The sequence below is a fragment of the Rattus norvegicus genome, chromosome 2 (genome assembly GCF_021556685.1).
Source record: "Rattus norvegicus strain SHRSP/BbbUtx chromosome 2, alternate assembly SHRSP_T2T, whole genome shotgun sequence".
Taxonomy (NCBI): domain Eukaryota; kingdom Metazoa; phylum Chordata; class Mammalia; order Rodentia; family Muridae; genus Rattus; species Rattus norvegicus.
The window spans coordinates 116,780,972-116,793,766 of NC_141535.1; the positions used below are offsets into that span (position 1 = coordinate 116,780,972).

At 42.2% G+C, this 12,795-nt stretch overlaps 1 protein-coding gene across 4 annotated transcripts in view; it reads left to right on the forward strand.

Moving 5' to 3' along the window:
- Actl6a (actin-like 6A) overlaps positions 1 to 12,795 on the forward strand; it is a 16,100-nt gene continuing 3,305 nt past the window's right edge. The window contains exons 1-11 of one of the 4 annotated variants that reach the window (XM_087626203.1): positions 1 to 358; positions 2,818 to 2,894; positions 3,047 to 3,221; positions 5,435 to 5,535; positions 6,235 to 6,332; positions 8,367 to 8,461; positions 8,703 to 8,809; positions 8,900 to 8,989; positions 10,105 to 10,166; positions 10,387 to 10,501; positions 10,630 to 10,710. In XM_087626203.1, the coding sequence (XP_087482329.1) occupies positions 3,101 to 3,221; positions 5,435 to 5,535; positions 6,235 to 6,332; positions 8,367 to 8,461; positions 8,703 to 8,809; positions 8,900 to 8,989; positions 10,105 to 10,166; positions 10,387 to 10,501; positions 10,630 to 10,710 (870 nt within the window). In that variant the 5' untranslated portion in view covers positions 1 to 358; positions 2,818 to 2,894; positions 3,047 to 3,100. Of the gene's footprint in view, positions 641 to 2,817; positions 2,895 to 3,046; positions 3,222 to 5,434; positions 5,536 to 6,234; positions 6,333 to 8,366; positions 8,462 to 8,702; positions 8,810 to 8,899; positions 8,990 to 10,104; positions 10,167 to 10,386; positions 10,502 to 10,629; positions 10,711 to 12,795 lie in introns of all 4 variants that reach the window. The other 3 variants (NM_001039033.1, XM_087626202.1, XM_087626207.1) reach the window with 3 other exon arrangements.

The following is a 12,795-nucleotide window of genomic DNA, read 5'->3' on the forward strand; positions in this document are numbered from 1 at the left end:
AAGAGTGGCTGTGCAGCGGGCGTGCGGCCGCTGCTTTGTTGCCGGAGGGGGCGGCGTTGGAAGTTGCAGGCTTACGGGGTCGGCATTCTTGGGGAGTCGAGTCGCGCCGCTGTTATCTTTCGCCCAGTAGTCTTCGGCCAGTCCCCGCCCAACAGTAGCTATGAGCGGCGGCGTGTACGGCGGAGGTGAGTGAGCGCAGAGGCGCCTCGGGGCGTGCGGGCCGGAACGACCGGCCCGGTCCCTGGTCTCTTCCGTTTCCCTCCGGTCCTCGGCGGGCCCTTCCGGTCTTTGGCCGGTGCTTCCGGTCCCCGTTTGGGCCATGGCCTCTCCTTCTCTTCGGACCCAGGGCCCGCGCTCAGTAGGTTTCCGGCTTGTACTGTTGCTGGTTCCGAGATGGCCTCAAGGAAGGGCCTTGGCGTGTCTTACACCTGGAGCTCCAGGACGGGCTGGACTCTGTTGGCAGTCACCTGGCACTCCGGGTCCCTCGCTGTACCGGTTCCGCCGCGGGTTAGTCTCGGGAAGCTCGCGGAGGTTCCGGGCCCTCCGGGTGGGCACTGGTTCTGAGTCGCGCCCGGTGTTGCGGCTTCCGACTGGACATCGTTCCAGGTGTGCCTGGTCCCTAGATGAGCGGAGCGTTGAGGTACAGGCTGCTGTTCCCCTGGCCAACTGGCCAGGAGTCTTTTTATAAATTGGCGATAACGAAATCAAGGCTTTCAAGCACTGGTTTTGTTTTATTTTAAAAGTAGTTAACTAGTTAGAGACTCCTCGCTAGGGTGGATGCCGACAGGAGATGGTGCTGCTATCCTGCACGTTAACGAAGAAGAAAGCATTGGGAAGAGTTAAACAACCAGCTCAAAGTTAAAAGACTTTCTTTGCAAATTGGGAGCAAATAGCTTCTGGATTGAGGCAAAGGCATTCCTTTCTCGGCCGTGTACCTGTAACATGCACCCCTAATGAGTTAAATAGTATCCTCACACTATAAATTTATAAATGTATCGAGTCAGTAGATCTGTGCCCACACATTTTAACTGCTGTGTACTGTTTTGTAAGAACGAACTGTAGCAGTTTCTCTAACTGTAGTCATTTCCCTAGCAAGAAGTGTGACAAGAGTAACTACTACTATTAGCTAATATTTATCGGGCTTATTGCTTACCAGCACTATTTTAAGTATACATTAAAACATTGAAGACATTTAGTCATAGTATCCAATGAGATAAGTATTAAATACTCTTTACTGACCAAACTGGGGCAAAGAGGTTAGTAAATTACACATTTCACATAGTGTATTTGTCCCTTGTCTGTTGCCGTGATTAAAAAACAAAACAAAAATGACCAAGGCAACTTCTAGAAGGAAGAGTTTACTTTAGCTTATGATTCCAGAGGGATAAGAGTCCAGTATGAGGGAGGCATGGCATCTAGCAGCAGGCATGGTGGCAGGAGCAGGAGTCTAGGCTCACATATCCAACCTCAAGCATGAAGCTGAGAGCAAACTGAAAATGGTGGGGGCTTTAAACTCAAAGCCTGTCCCCAGTGACAGCTTCCTACATCAGGCCCTCATCTTCTAAATATCCACAGATTGCACTAAACTGGGGCCCAGATGTTTAGATATCAGAGTCTAGGAGACATTTTCATTCAAACAGTTGCACATGCATCTCCTTTTAAAATATGAATTTCTCTTAAACTGGGTATGTCTAAACTAAATAGCTCTGTGTTTCTCTTTGGGTGCCTCTTTGTAGCTAGCACTAAACTGCATAGAGTGGCTGTGGTGATTTGTAGCTTTAACTGGAGAATAGAACTTTTCTTAAGGTTGAGTAATGTAGGTAAGTAGGATTAGTGTTTTAAATTTTTTGGGAGGGGACCCATTGACAAACTAGCACTTTATCCTAGGAGGCCTGCTGTTTGGGGTGAAGTACTTGGAAAATATAAATGGAGGCTTTTCTCTGAATTAGACTGAAAAAAATTGCCAGCTTTTTTTCTCATCACTAAACTATCCCCTAATGTCTGGAATGTGTGAGTTAAATAGTACCTTCATTAAATGCTTTTTACTTGGCCTGTATAAATTACATTCTAAGCTCTGATGTCCCAGTTTGGATGCTGGCTTATAGTTTCCTGAAGGCTGGAGGCTGTGAGCTTGGTCCTTCCTCCCTGATAGGCAGTTCTAGCTCTCTGCCTCATTTCAGCTGTTACCACAGCTCCCAACAGCCATCCCCACAAAAATCCTAGGTTCTGTTAGCAGTTTCTTGTTTTCTCAGTTCAAGGATTATGAGGACATGTCCCTTTGTTCATCCTTCTGTACCTGGATGATAGATGTTTATAACTAGTCCCTTTAGTAAGGAACTACTACCTGCTGTCAGTGTACCATATCTTTCCTGACTAAACCTCCGCTGATGAACAGTGTATGACTCACCATATTTTAATTAAATAAATCTTGAAGGTATATTTAATACTAGGTTCAAGCCAGACATTGTGGTGCATACTTTTAATCCCACTTAAGAGTCAGAGACAGGAACTTTGCGACAAGTAAGATCACATAGAGGTTGATTATATCAAAACAACAATCGTAAAAACTAGATTCTAGCTAATTATGTGTTATGTAATGGAGTTTTACAAAGTTTTAAATATTCTCATTTTATATACATAAAATATGTTCTTTACTTTGTTGAGACAAGAGTTTCTCTGTGTAGTTCCAGAATTAGCTCTGTAGACCAGTCTGGCCTGGAACTCATAGATCTGTCTGCCTCTGCCTCCCTTACTGGGATTAAAGACATCTGTAGTTCTCTTTTAATCACTTCTGTAATTCTCTTTTAATCTCTTCAGATGAAGTTGGCGCTCTTGTTTTTGACATTGGATCATATACAGTGAGGGCTGGCTATGCTGGTGAGGACTGCCCTAAGGTAAGAACAGTGATAAGAATTACTTGGGCAGGCAAGAGTCACCTGTGCAAAATTAAGTATAAACAGAAACTCAAAGCAAAAATGACAGTAGACACTAGAAACAGTCCCTTGTGAGAGCAGATGATCCTTCCCATCATGTTTTAACATCCCAGGTTGATTTCCCCACGGCTATCGGGGTGGTGCTGGAGAGAGATGATGGAAGCACGATGATGGAGATCGATGGTGACAAAGGCAAGCAGGGCGGGCCCACCTACTACATAGACACCAATGCCCTCCGAGTGCCCAGGGAGAGCATGGAAGCCATCTCACCGCTCAAGAATGGCATGGGTAGGAATTGGCTATAGACAGCAACAAATCTCAGAAGATGAATAACAAGTATTTGTTTGTTTTAATTCGATAAAGTAATATTTTAGATAGTGAGAGTACAGAAATGTGTAAGAAATGTTCTTTTCCTTTAAACTCAAAGTCAGAAGAGTTTGGTGTATGTACAGAAAACTGCGTGCTGTGTACAAGGTTAAAAGCTATGTGCGTGTGGTCAGCAAACAGTGGGATCAGAGAGTTTATAAAGGAGGTAGCTGCTGAGTCTTGAGCCATGGGATAGGAATTCAACTGTCCAACAAGGCTGAGAAAAGCTGAAAAGCAGCAGCTAGTGTGATGAGATGGGAGTTGAGAAGGATATGTTTGAACTGCTTCACAGATGTGGCTGCAGCATTGTGCATGTTAGGTTGCTTGCAGGAAAGGTAGGCAGAGAATGCTGTCTTCTTGGAGCATGCTAAAATAGTCCCTGAAAGCTGGCCTAGGGAAGTTAAATTAAGTAAGGCGTAGTGTGTGCGCTTATCTTTGCCATTCTGAAGGACTCACTGACAGTCTGTAGGGTCTGCTGGAGACAGGACAGTAATCAAAGAGGAGAATGGAACTGAGGAGGGTTTAAACTAAACCACTGAGAACAGAGTCCTGAAGCGACTTTTGAATATCTAGGCGACAGGTGGTACTAGGAGATTAAGGGGGCAGAAAGGAGAGGAGAATTAAGGTTTCCTAGAATTTTGGTTGAGGTGATGAATCAATGGTAATACTCACTAAGATAAGAATTAAAAGGGGAGGCAGGCAGAAATGTTATTGTCTCTGGAGAAAACTCTGAGGTACTCATAGGAGCTATTCATAGGAGGACTCATGATACCACACTGAAAAGACACAGAAGGCATCCAAGGAAAAGGGAGAGGGGATGAAATCCAGAGGAGACCCAAGTCTTTCACTGTGGATGCATAGAGTGTGCTTCTGCCTCACTCTGCACAGTGTAATAATGCATGTATTGTCTACCTAGGAGCTTAGCAGAGACTCTGTAAGGCTTTGAGGGCTGGTCACATCGGACCACTTCTGCCTCTCATACGTCAAAGGTGTAGAAACACAGGTGGGAAGCAGTAATCAACATGAGCTACTTTGCAGACAGGTTGGACACAGTAGCCTACTGTCAGCATACTGGGTGTGCTTTGTATCAGTGCAGGGAACTGTAGACTGTTGAGTGCCGAGACACCAGTGCAGGGTCAGGTTTGCTGCGCTCTCCCATACAGCAAGTGAGTGGCCTGACTTCAGAGTGTATGGGACATTGGTACTGATCTAGTAAGCAGGTCAGCTAAAAGTCATGGAGAAACATTGTAGGTGACCCAGAAAGGGTGTGGAACTTGTAAGAGGTTAAGAACGGGCTTTCTATTGGGAATTTGCTCAGTATTTAACCAGTTGAGATGAGTGCTCAGGAAGGAGAATTTCAGCCTCAAATTAGGTGTAGGGGGAAAATTCAAGAGAAGTTTAAGACTTACAGAGTCAAGTCATGGCCAGTGGGTTGAAATTTCCCCAAGGGAGACATAGGTCCCAGCTACTGTTGAAGACTACAGACTTAAAAAAAAAACATGGGTTTATGGAGAAAACATTTGTAAACCATTGTAATCAGTAGTGCCAGGTAAGGTCAAAAGGTCACATTTAATTGATAATACTAATTGTCCAATGGAACTGTCACCACTTAACCAGTGACACATGAGCAAAGGGTGGGGGGATTCCAGGTTTTGTTTGCTTTGCCTGGAGCTCACAGAGACCTGCCTGTCTCTGCCTCCCTAGTGCAGTGTGCTGGGATTAAAGGTATGCAATGTCACGTCTAGCTACTCTGGATTTTTAAAACACCTTTAAATCCTTAGTTTTCTAACAGATAGTGTGTATTTTGCTTTTTGTTTTCTTCCTAGCTCCAGAAATAATTGTGTCTAGCTTATGAGCTGCTTTCCCTCTCTGATCACCCACCTGGCCTCTAGCAAGAACTAGGTGTCTGTTAAGCACCCCATTTATATTTGGGGCAGATCTGAGGCCCACCTGGAAGAACCAGAAGGAGATTTTATATGCAGAAGACGATACTGTCCTTTCTGTAAAGTACTGTGTTACAAAGTAGATTCTGTATATTGAGATACTAATTATAAGTCTAGAAACAGTCCTTTTGTCTTAGATGATGCTCATTCATCAGCTAAGCCTTGTTTCCTGCTCTGACTCTTACGTTCTAGTTGAAGACTGGGATAGTTTCCAGGCCATTTTGGATCATACATACAAGATGCATGTCAAATCTGAAGCCAGTCTGCATCCTGTTCTCATGTCGGAAGCACCGGTGAGACCGCTTTCTCTTCTAGTTTCTCTAGTGTATGCTCTTTTTCTTCTTTTACTTTCTGCTCATTTGAAGATTTTCTTTTTGTTTTTAGAAAAAAATACACTTTTTAAAATTAATTTATTATGTGTGTGTATGCACACACGGGTGCTCATGTGCCAGGCACACATGTAGAGGCATTAATTCTCTCTACCATGTGGATCCCAGGGCTCTAACTCAGGCTGTCAGGATTGGGGACAAAGCAGACTTTACCTGCTGAATTATGTTGTTGGCTTTTTGTTTTCTTTTAAAGAGTCATCAACATTTACATTTTGAGTTTGGAAATTTGGGGAAAGATTAATTTTGATTATGGTTATAACATTATTTCAGCAAATGAAATAATTGACTTTGTGAGAACCAGTTACAAGTGGGATGATTGAGTGTTTTAAAATTCATATTTAGTCTTTTGATTACCAGGTTTAATATTTAAGAATACTTTTGTTTTTAGAGTCTTAATTTCCCTGTGATTGTAAAGTCTTTATTTCTAGAACTCATAGCAGCTAACAGTTTTACCTGTTGAATAATAGAGTTTCATTTATATATTTTTTTTAAAAAGGACCTCTTAACTTCCTTCACCAATATGACTCTGTAATGTGGTATGAAATGAATCAATGCTTTAATTACTGTTCAGTGAATAACCTATGTCCTTTCTCCCTTCTCCAGTGGAACACCAGGGCAAAGAGAGAGAAACTGACAGAGTTGATGTTTGAGCACTACAGCATCCCTGCATTCTTCCTTTGCAAAACTGCAGTTTTGACGGCGTATCCTTAAACTATAAGACAGCTTTTCTCAGTGTGTGTAAGACATTAATGGAAGAAGTGGTTTTTAGCTTTTTACCTTTCTTTGAGTATTTTTTAAGGTCCTCCCTGCCCCCCATTCTTGGTGTGTGTAATCATTGTACACAGTGTTGGGGTTCATAAAGACACTCTTCCTTCAAGTATATCATGGACCTGGACCATATTCACTCACTTCTTCTGCTTAGATTCACCTGCCCCTCCTGATATACTCTCCCTCTTTCCTGTCTCCCACTCTGCCTTCCAGGGGCTGGGGGCTGGGGTTTGGGGGTGACACATGTGCAGATGCCTGTGTTTTTAATGTATCTGAGGAATTGTGGGGTTTGCAGATGGCACCGTGCATGCAACAGTCTGTTTCCCTGTGTCACTCATTTACCTGCAGTTTCCCAGGAGGCACCATTATTTCATCCTTCTGGCTAAGCAGAACAGCGTTTGAGCACGCCAATTCTCTCCAGATGTCGATGAGCCCTGGCTGACTTTGTGACTTGGCTGTTGCAGGCACTGCTGGGCTGTGTTGACTTCCTCCTTTCGGCATAGATTTAGTAGGTCCGACTAGATCCTGAGTAGTAACTTTCATTTTTTAGGATCCTCTTAACTGATTCATAGTAGCTGGACTGATTTCTGTTACCACTGTCCTTTCTCACCGACTTCTGTTATCTGTTCTTTTGTGGATGGCCATTCTGATTAGGGTGAGATGAAATCTCATTGTGGTTTTAATTTGTGTTTTCATGATAACTCTAAGGTGTTGACCCTTTTCTCATGTTTACTGGCTGTTGTTAATTCATCTTTTAAGAGCTATGTATTCATTTCATTGGGCTATTATTGATTAGGTTGCTTTTCTTTCTGGTCTAGTATTCTGAGCTAGGTAAGTATTCTAGATTGTAATCCTTTGTCTGAAGTGCAACAAGCAGATTCTCCCGTTTCAGTTGGCCACTGGTACTTGTGAAATCGTTGTAAAGTCGTCCTGTGTTGAGTCAGCATGGTTCTCCTTGTTTTCTCTGCCCTGTACTGGGGCTCTGTTGACTGTAGTTGTGAGCTTCCCATGCTTGCGTGCATCTTGTATTTCCTGCTTGCTCCTGCTCCATCCACATTCTTCCCCAGGTTACTGTTGGAGGAACCTGGGGCCAGGAACAGGTTGGGTGGGCCTTTCTTTATCTTTCCAGGACTTTTTGCAGATAAACTGACTTATGCTTTTCTAAACAAGATAACCTTCAGGGCAGAAATGGCTTGGTGTGAATCTTCTACTTGTAAGGAACATTAGTGGCAACTTTGTTGTGCCCTTCTCCCTACCCATTTCTCTGTACTTACCTCCTTGAAGTGTTAGTGGGTACCAGACTCGGGCCTTCATAAATGATCAGCAAGTAGTTGAGCCACCAGTGAAAGGCCCAGGTCATGAGCCTGCATACAAGCCTGGAGCATGCAGTGGAGGGAGGCAGGAGCTGCTCTTTGACCAGCTGTGAGTCCATCTGGAGTTGCTTGTCAGCCTTACTGGGGTAGGGGCGGGAACTGCCATCTAGCTATCATACCTGCAGTGCTTCTCCAGAACTCCACCCGAGGTATCACAGCCTCTCGCTGTCCTTGTCAAGTGTTTGTAAATGTTGTTAAAAATGTCTCAATTTGGGGCTTGGGATTTAGCTCAGTGGTAGAGCTCTTGCCTAGCAAGCACAAGGCCCTGGGTTCGGTCCCCAGCTCTGAAAAAAAAAAAAAAAGAAAAAAAAAGTCTCAATTTATTATTATCAAAAGATCAATTGTAGAGGTTTTCAATATGCTCATTTTAAGCAGCTTAATTAAAGAAGAAATCATTCTGGGAGTCATATGGGTATAAATTTTTTTCGAGACAGTAATTATTGACACTAGTTTTTATCCCTAGACATGCTTTTACACATGTAAATGGTAACATATGTTTAATAAACTGGCTTAAATATTACGAGAGCCAGCCTTTCATAATCAGCACTATCCTAGGAGCTTTGATACTTTATTTTCCTTAATGCTTTAAACTAGATTTGCTAATGGTCGTTCTACTGGGCTGATATTGGACAGTGGAGCTACCCACACCACTGCGATTCCAGTCCATGATGGCTACGTCCTTCAACAAGGTAACTGCTTAATGAGGGCACCAGGTGACTTTCCAGGTCTTGAGGACACAGATTGTGGAGACAGACCAGAATTCTGTTGAAGCACATCCATTCCCAAGTAATATGTTTTGAGTGTGTGACTTTACTCTTTGAAAGATAGTTTACATAATCTACTAAAAGAAACCTATTCCTGTGTAAATAGAGTCGTAGATCCAAGGAATAAGACTTCGGTCTCCTTCAGTCTTGTTGACTTGGTTCTCAGGCATTGTGAAATCCCCTCTTGCTGGAGACTTCATTACCATGCAGTGCAGAGAACTCTTCCAGGAAATGAACATAGAACTCATCCCTCCTTATATGATTGCATCAAAAGTAAGCAGCATGTGAAGTTCCTTAGAGACCTGCCTCTGCCTCCTCTGCTGGGCCATGAAGTCTCTTAGCATGTGCTCTTGGTGTTCTCAGGAGGCTGTTCGAGAAGGCTCTCCAGCCAACTGGAAAAGGAAAGAGAAACTGCCCCAGGTTACAAGGTCTTGGCATAATTACATGTGCAACGTAAGTAACCCTTACTGTCTTTATAAGTTGTTGAGTCCAAGGATTTGTTTTGTTTTGTTTTAACAACACAAGAGATTTATTACCCTGGAGGGACAAGTGAGCTACCTCTGGATTGGGCAGAGACAGCCATGTCATTTTTCTTAATATCAGACAAAACAAATAGCTTAGGGGTGGGAGCACTTTGCACATTATTGAAGTAGTCCCTGCAAGCAGACTGCTGCATAGCAGGGTGAAGGCCCAGAAGAGGCTTTGGCTTCAGGTAGAAGCAGCCATGCCGTTTTACACTGTGCTTGCTGGGTAAGTGGTTTCAGTTTGTGTAGAACTTTGTATAGCTTAGGTGTGATTTCTTTCCTAGCATTTATCAGACGTGAAAAAGTGTGTGTGACTGCTCCAGCAGTGGGGCCAATGAGACTCTTTGCTGGAAATCTGTCTGAGTGTATAGACCTGTGTGGGTGAGAGGTCAGTACATTGCCATCTCATAGATACATACTAATTTCTAATAGAAAAGGGATGTGAAAGCCACAATTGACTTAGTGTATTCTGAGAGCAGGACATTCATTTCACAGCAGTCACTAGAAATTTCTGTGAGATACGTGTCTACATGTTACATCCAGGTGATAAAATTTCACTTCTAAAACCAAACTATGGTGGTGGTGGCACACACCTTCAGTCTCAGAGCTTGGGCAGCAGAGGCACTTGGGTGTCTGAGTTGGAAGCCAGCCTGGTTTACATTGTGAGGAGGAGACACAGAAAAATCCTATATCAAACAAAAACAAAGACAAATAATCAGGTTGCTCTTAAGGAAATGTTCTGAAACTGGTTTAGTTTGTTGGGGCAGTGGTGCAGGCTCTGGTTGTGTTTAATCTCTTGTTATTGTCCCTTATGTAGAGTAATTGAAATAACTCGTGTAGAAGTGAGTTTCAGTCGTCCTGTAAGTTGTAAGTTCCCACATAACTGTAGAAGCAGCTGTGTTGGCACTCAGTCTTCAGTAGAGTTACACTCTTCCAATGACTCAGCATGAGAAAGTGGCCTGATGTCATTCTGTAGCCTGTCACGTACGGTGCATATTACAAAGGCAGATTTCAACCCGATGCTTACCTTCCCTCTGTCCACAGTGCGTCATCCAAGATTTTCAAGCTTCCGTCCTTCAAGTGTCAGACTCCACCTATGACGAACAGTATGTTTTTGTCTAACTGTGTACTTCAGAAATAAGGGCTTTTGTTTATTACATATTAAATGGTTGTAGAATGTGTTAGCATTCTGAATCCTATGTTAGTATATTCTGAATACTGCTCTTAGGTATTTGTAGTTCTCAGAGATTGGTGGGTCCTCATAAGTGGATTGTGATTTTGAACAGAGTCGTTTTGCCTTCTGTGAAATACTCTTTACATTTGTAGAGTGGCTGCACAGATGCCCACTGTTCACTATGAATTCCCTAATGGCTACAACTGCGATTTTGGTGCAGAGCGGCTGAAAATTCCTGAAGGATTATTTGACCCTTCCAACGTAAAGGTGTGAAGAAAGCTACTTTCAGAATTGGTGTGGCTTTTTCCGTGTAGAGAATGTATGGGATAAAAAGCCTAAATAAGACTAAATTTGCCAGTAGGGGATTTCCATATGAACAGCTGTTCTTGTTCTAGGGACTATCTGGGAACACAATGCTGGGAGTCAGTCACGTTGTCACAACAAGTGTTGGAATGTGTGACATTGACATCAGACCAGTAAGTGCCAACCTCTACTTGTTACTGTCTCTTATAGCAATGAAGTACTCCAAATTAGGTTTGCAACTTTGGCCAGTGGCTTTTTTTTTTTAATTTATTTATTATAGATGAGTACACTGTAGCTGTCTTCAGACACACTTGAAGAGGGTACTGTACCCCATTACAGATGGTTGTGAGCCACCATGTGGTTGCTGGGAATAGAACTCAGGACCTTTGGAAGAGCAGTCAGTGCTCTTAACCACTGAGCCATCTCTCCAGCCCCTGGCCAGTGGCTTTAAGGGCTGTTTTTAACCATGTGGAAAGAGATGGACAAACTGATTTGCAGTGCTACTGACCAGTCAGCTCAGTCCAGAATTGCACTAACTCTTCTGTGAATGTGATTTGTGGCTGCTGGACTGCACACAGCAGACTCTTAGAACACTTTCCCCTCACTAAATTTCTTTGGTTATTGCTACTCCAGATTTCCTAAAATATAGTAAATCAAGATACATAGAAATTGGTGAATTTTTTTTGACTTTTTTTTTTTTTTAAAGATTTATTTATTTATTATATATAAGTACACTGTAGCTGTCTTCAGATACACTAGAAGAGGGCATCGGATCTCTTTTACAGATGGTTGTGAGCCACCATGTGGTTGCCGGGAATCGAACTCACGACCTCTGGAAGAGCAGTCAGGTGCTCTTAACCGCTGAGCCATCTCTCCAGCCCTTTTTTTGACTTTTACTTGTAGTTTTTAGAAAAGTATGGTCTAGGGGGCTGGAGAGATGGCTCAGCGGTTAAGAGCACCCGACTGCTCTTCCAGAGGTTATGAGTTCAATTCCCAGCAACCACATGGTGGCTCACAACCATCTGTAAAGAGATCCGATGCCCTCTTCTGGTGTACCTGAAGACAGCTACAGTGTGTACTTATATATAATAAATAAATAAAATCTTTACAAAAAAAAAAAAAGAAGAAAAGTATGGTCTAAGCGTGCAACTTCTGCATGGATTGTATGATTTTTGTATTTGTTCTGCTATGTCAAGTTTTAAATTGTTGATACTATATTGACTTGATTATATAATATACTCATCTATATTAATAATTTATTAAGCTATAGATTTATTTCAGAACCCACATACTATCTTGGTTTTCAAGTTAATTTGCTTAAAGTATGATGTGAGTAGATATGAGTGTATAAACGCCATACTTAGAAAAGGCTGTTGAGTGACTACAAAGTAATTTCTTCTGAGTGACTTAGCAACCTATACCACTTCCAGGACAGTGGAAGTAATAGTTTAGAATTTAAAAAATACGTACATACACACACACACACACACACACACACACACAAATTGTGTGTGTGTTTTGTGGGGTTGAGTGTCTTTGTACCTTCACATGGATTCCAGGGATCCAGCTCATGTCCAAATGTGCATAGTGAGCACTTGTAGCACTGAGCTAATTTTCTGCTCTAACTGTTGGTGGTTTTTGTGCACGGTCCCTTAAGGACACAGAATTAAATACATTTGCAAGAGTGGAACTTTCTATTGAGATCATTTTCTGTTTATTTAATGTTGTTAGCAGATGGGACCCAATTTTTGCATTTTTCTGTTTTAAAATTTAGATGATCTAGATATTTGGTGTAGGTTTTAAAACTAAGAACATAGCCAGTTAAAAAGGCAGGCTGACATTTACATTTTGATAAATATATGCAAAGTAGAAGTAAATACATTCCCTATGAGTATGCAGTTGTTTTTATTTGGGAGTTCAGTCTGTGTTCTAAAAGAGTTGCAACATTTCTACAAAAGAGAAAGCATTTTGGTCAGGCATGTTTCAAAAGAGTATCATTATCTGTCATGATCATAAAACAATTTTGTCTAATTTAAAATACCATGACTTTCAGATGAACAAAGACAAATACCATTATAAAATGTACCTCTAATATTAGCAGCTGTCTGCCAATAAGAATTATGAGCTTAAGAATAATTGTTTTACATCATTTGCTCTAAGATGGCTCAGTACATAAAGGAGGTTGCCACCAAAGCCTGACAACCTGAGTTTGATTTCCAGAATCCACATGCTGGAAAAAGAGTCACCTCCCAGCAGTG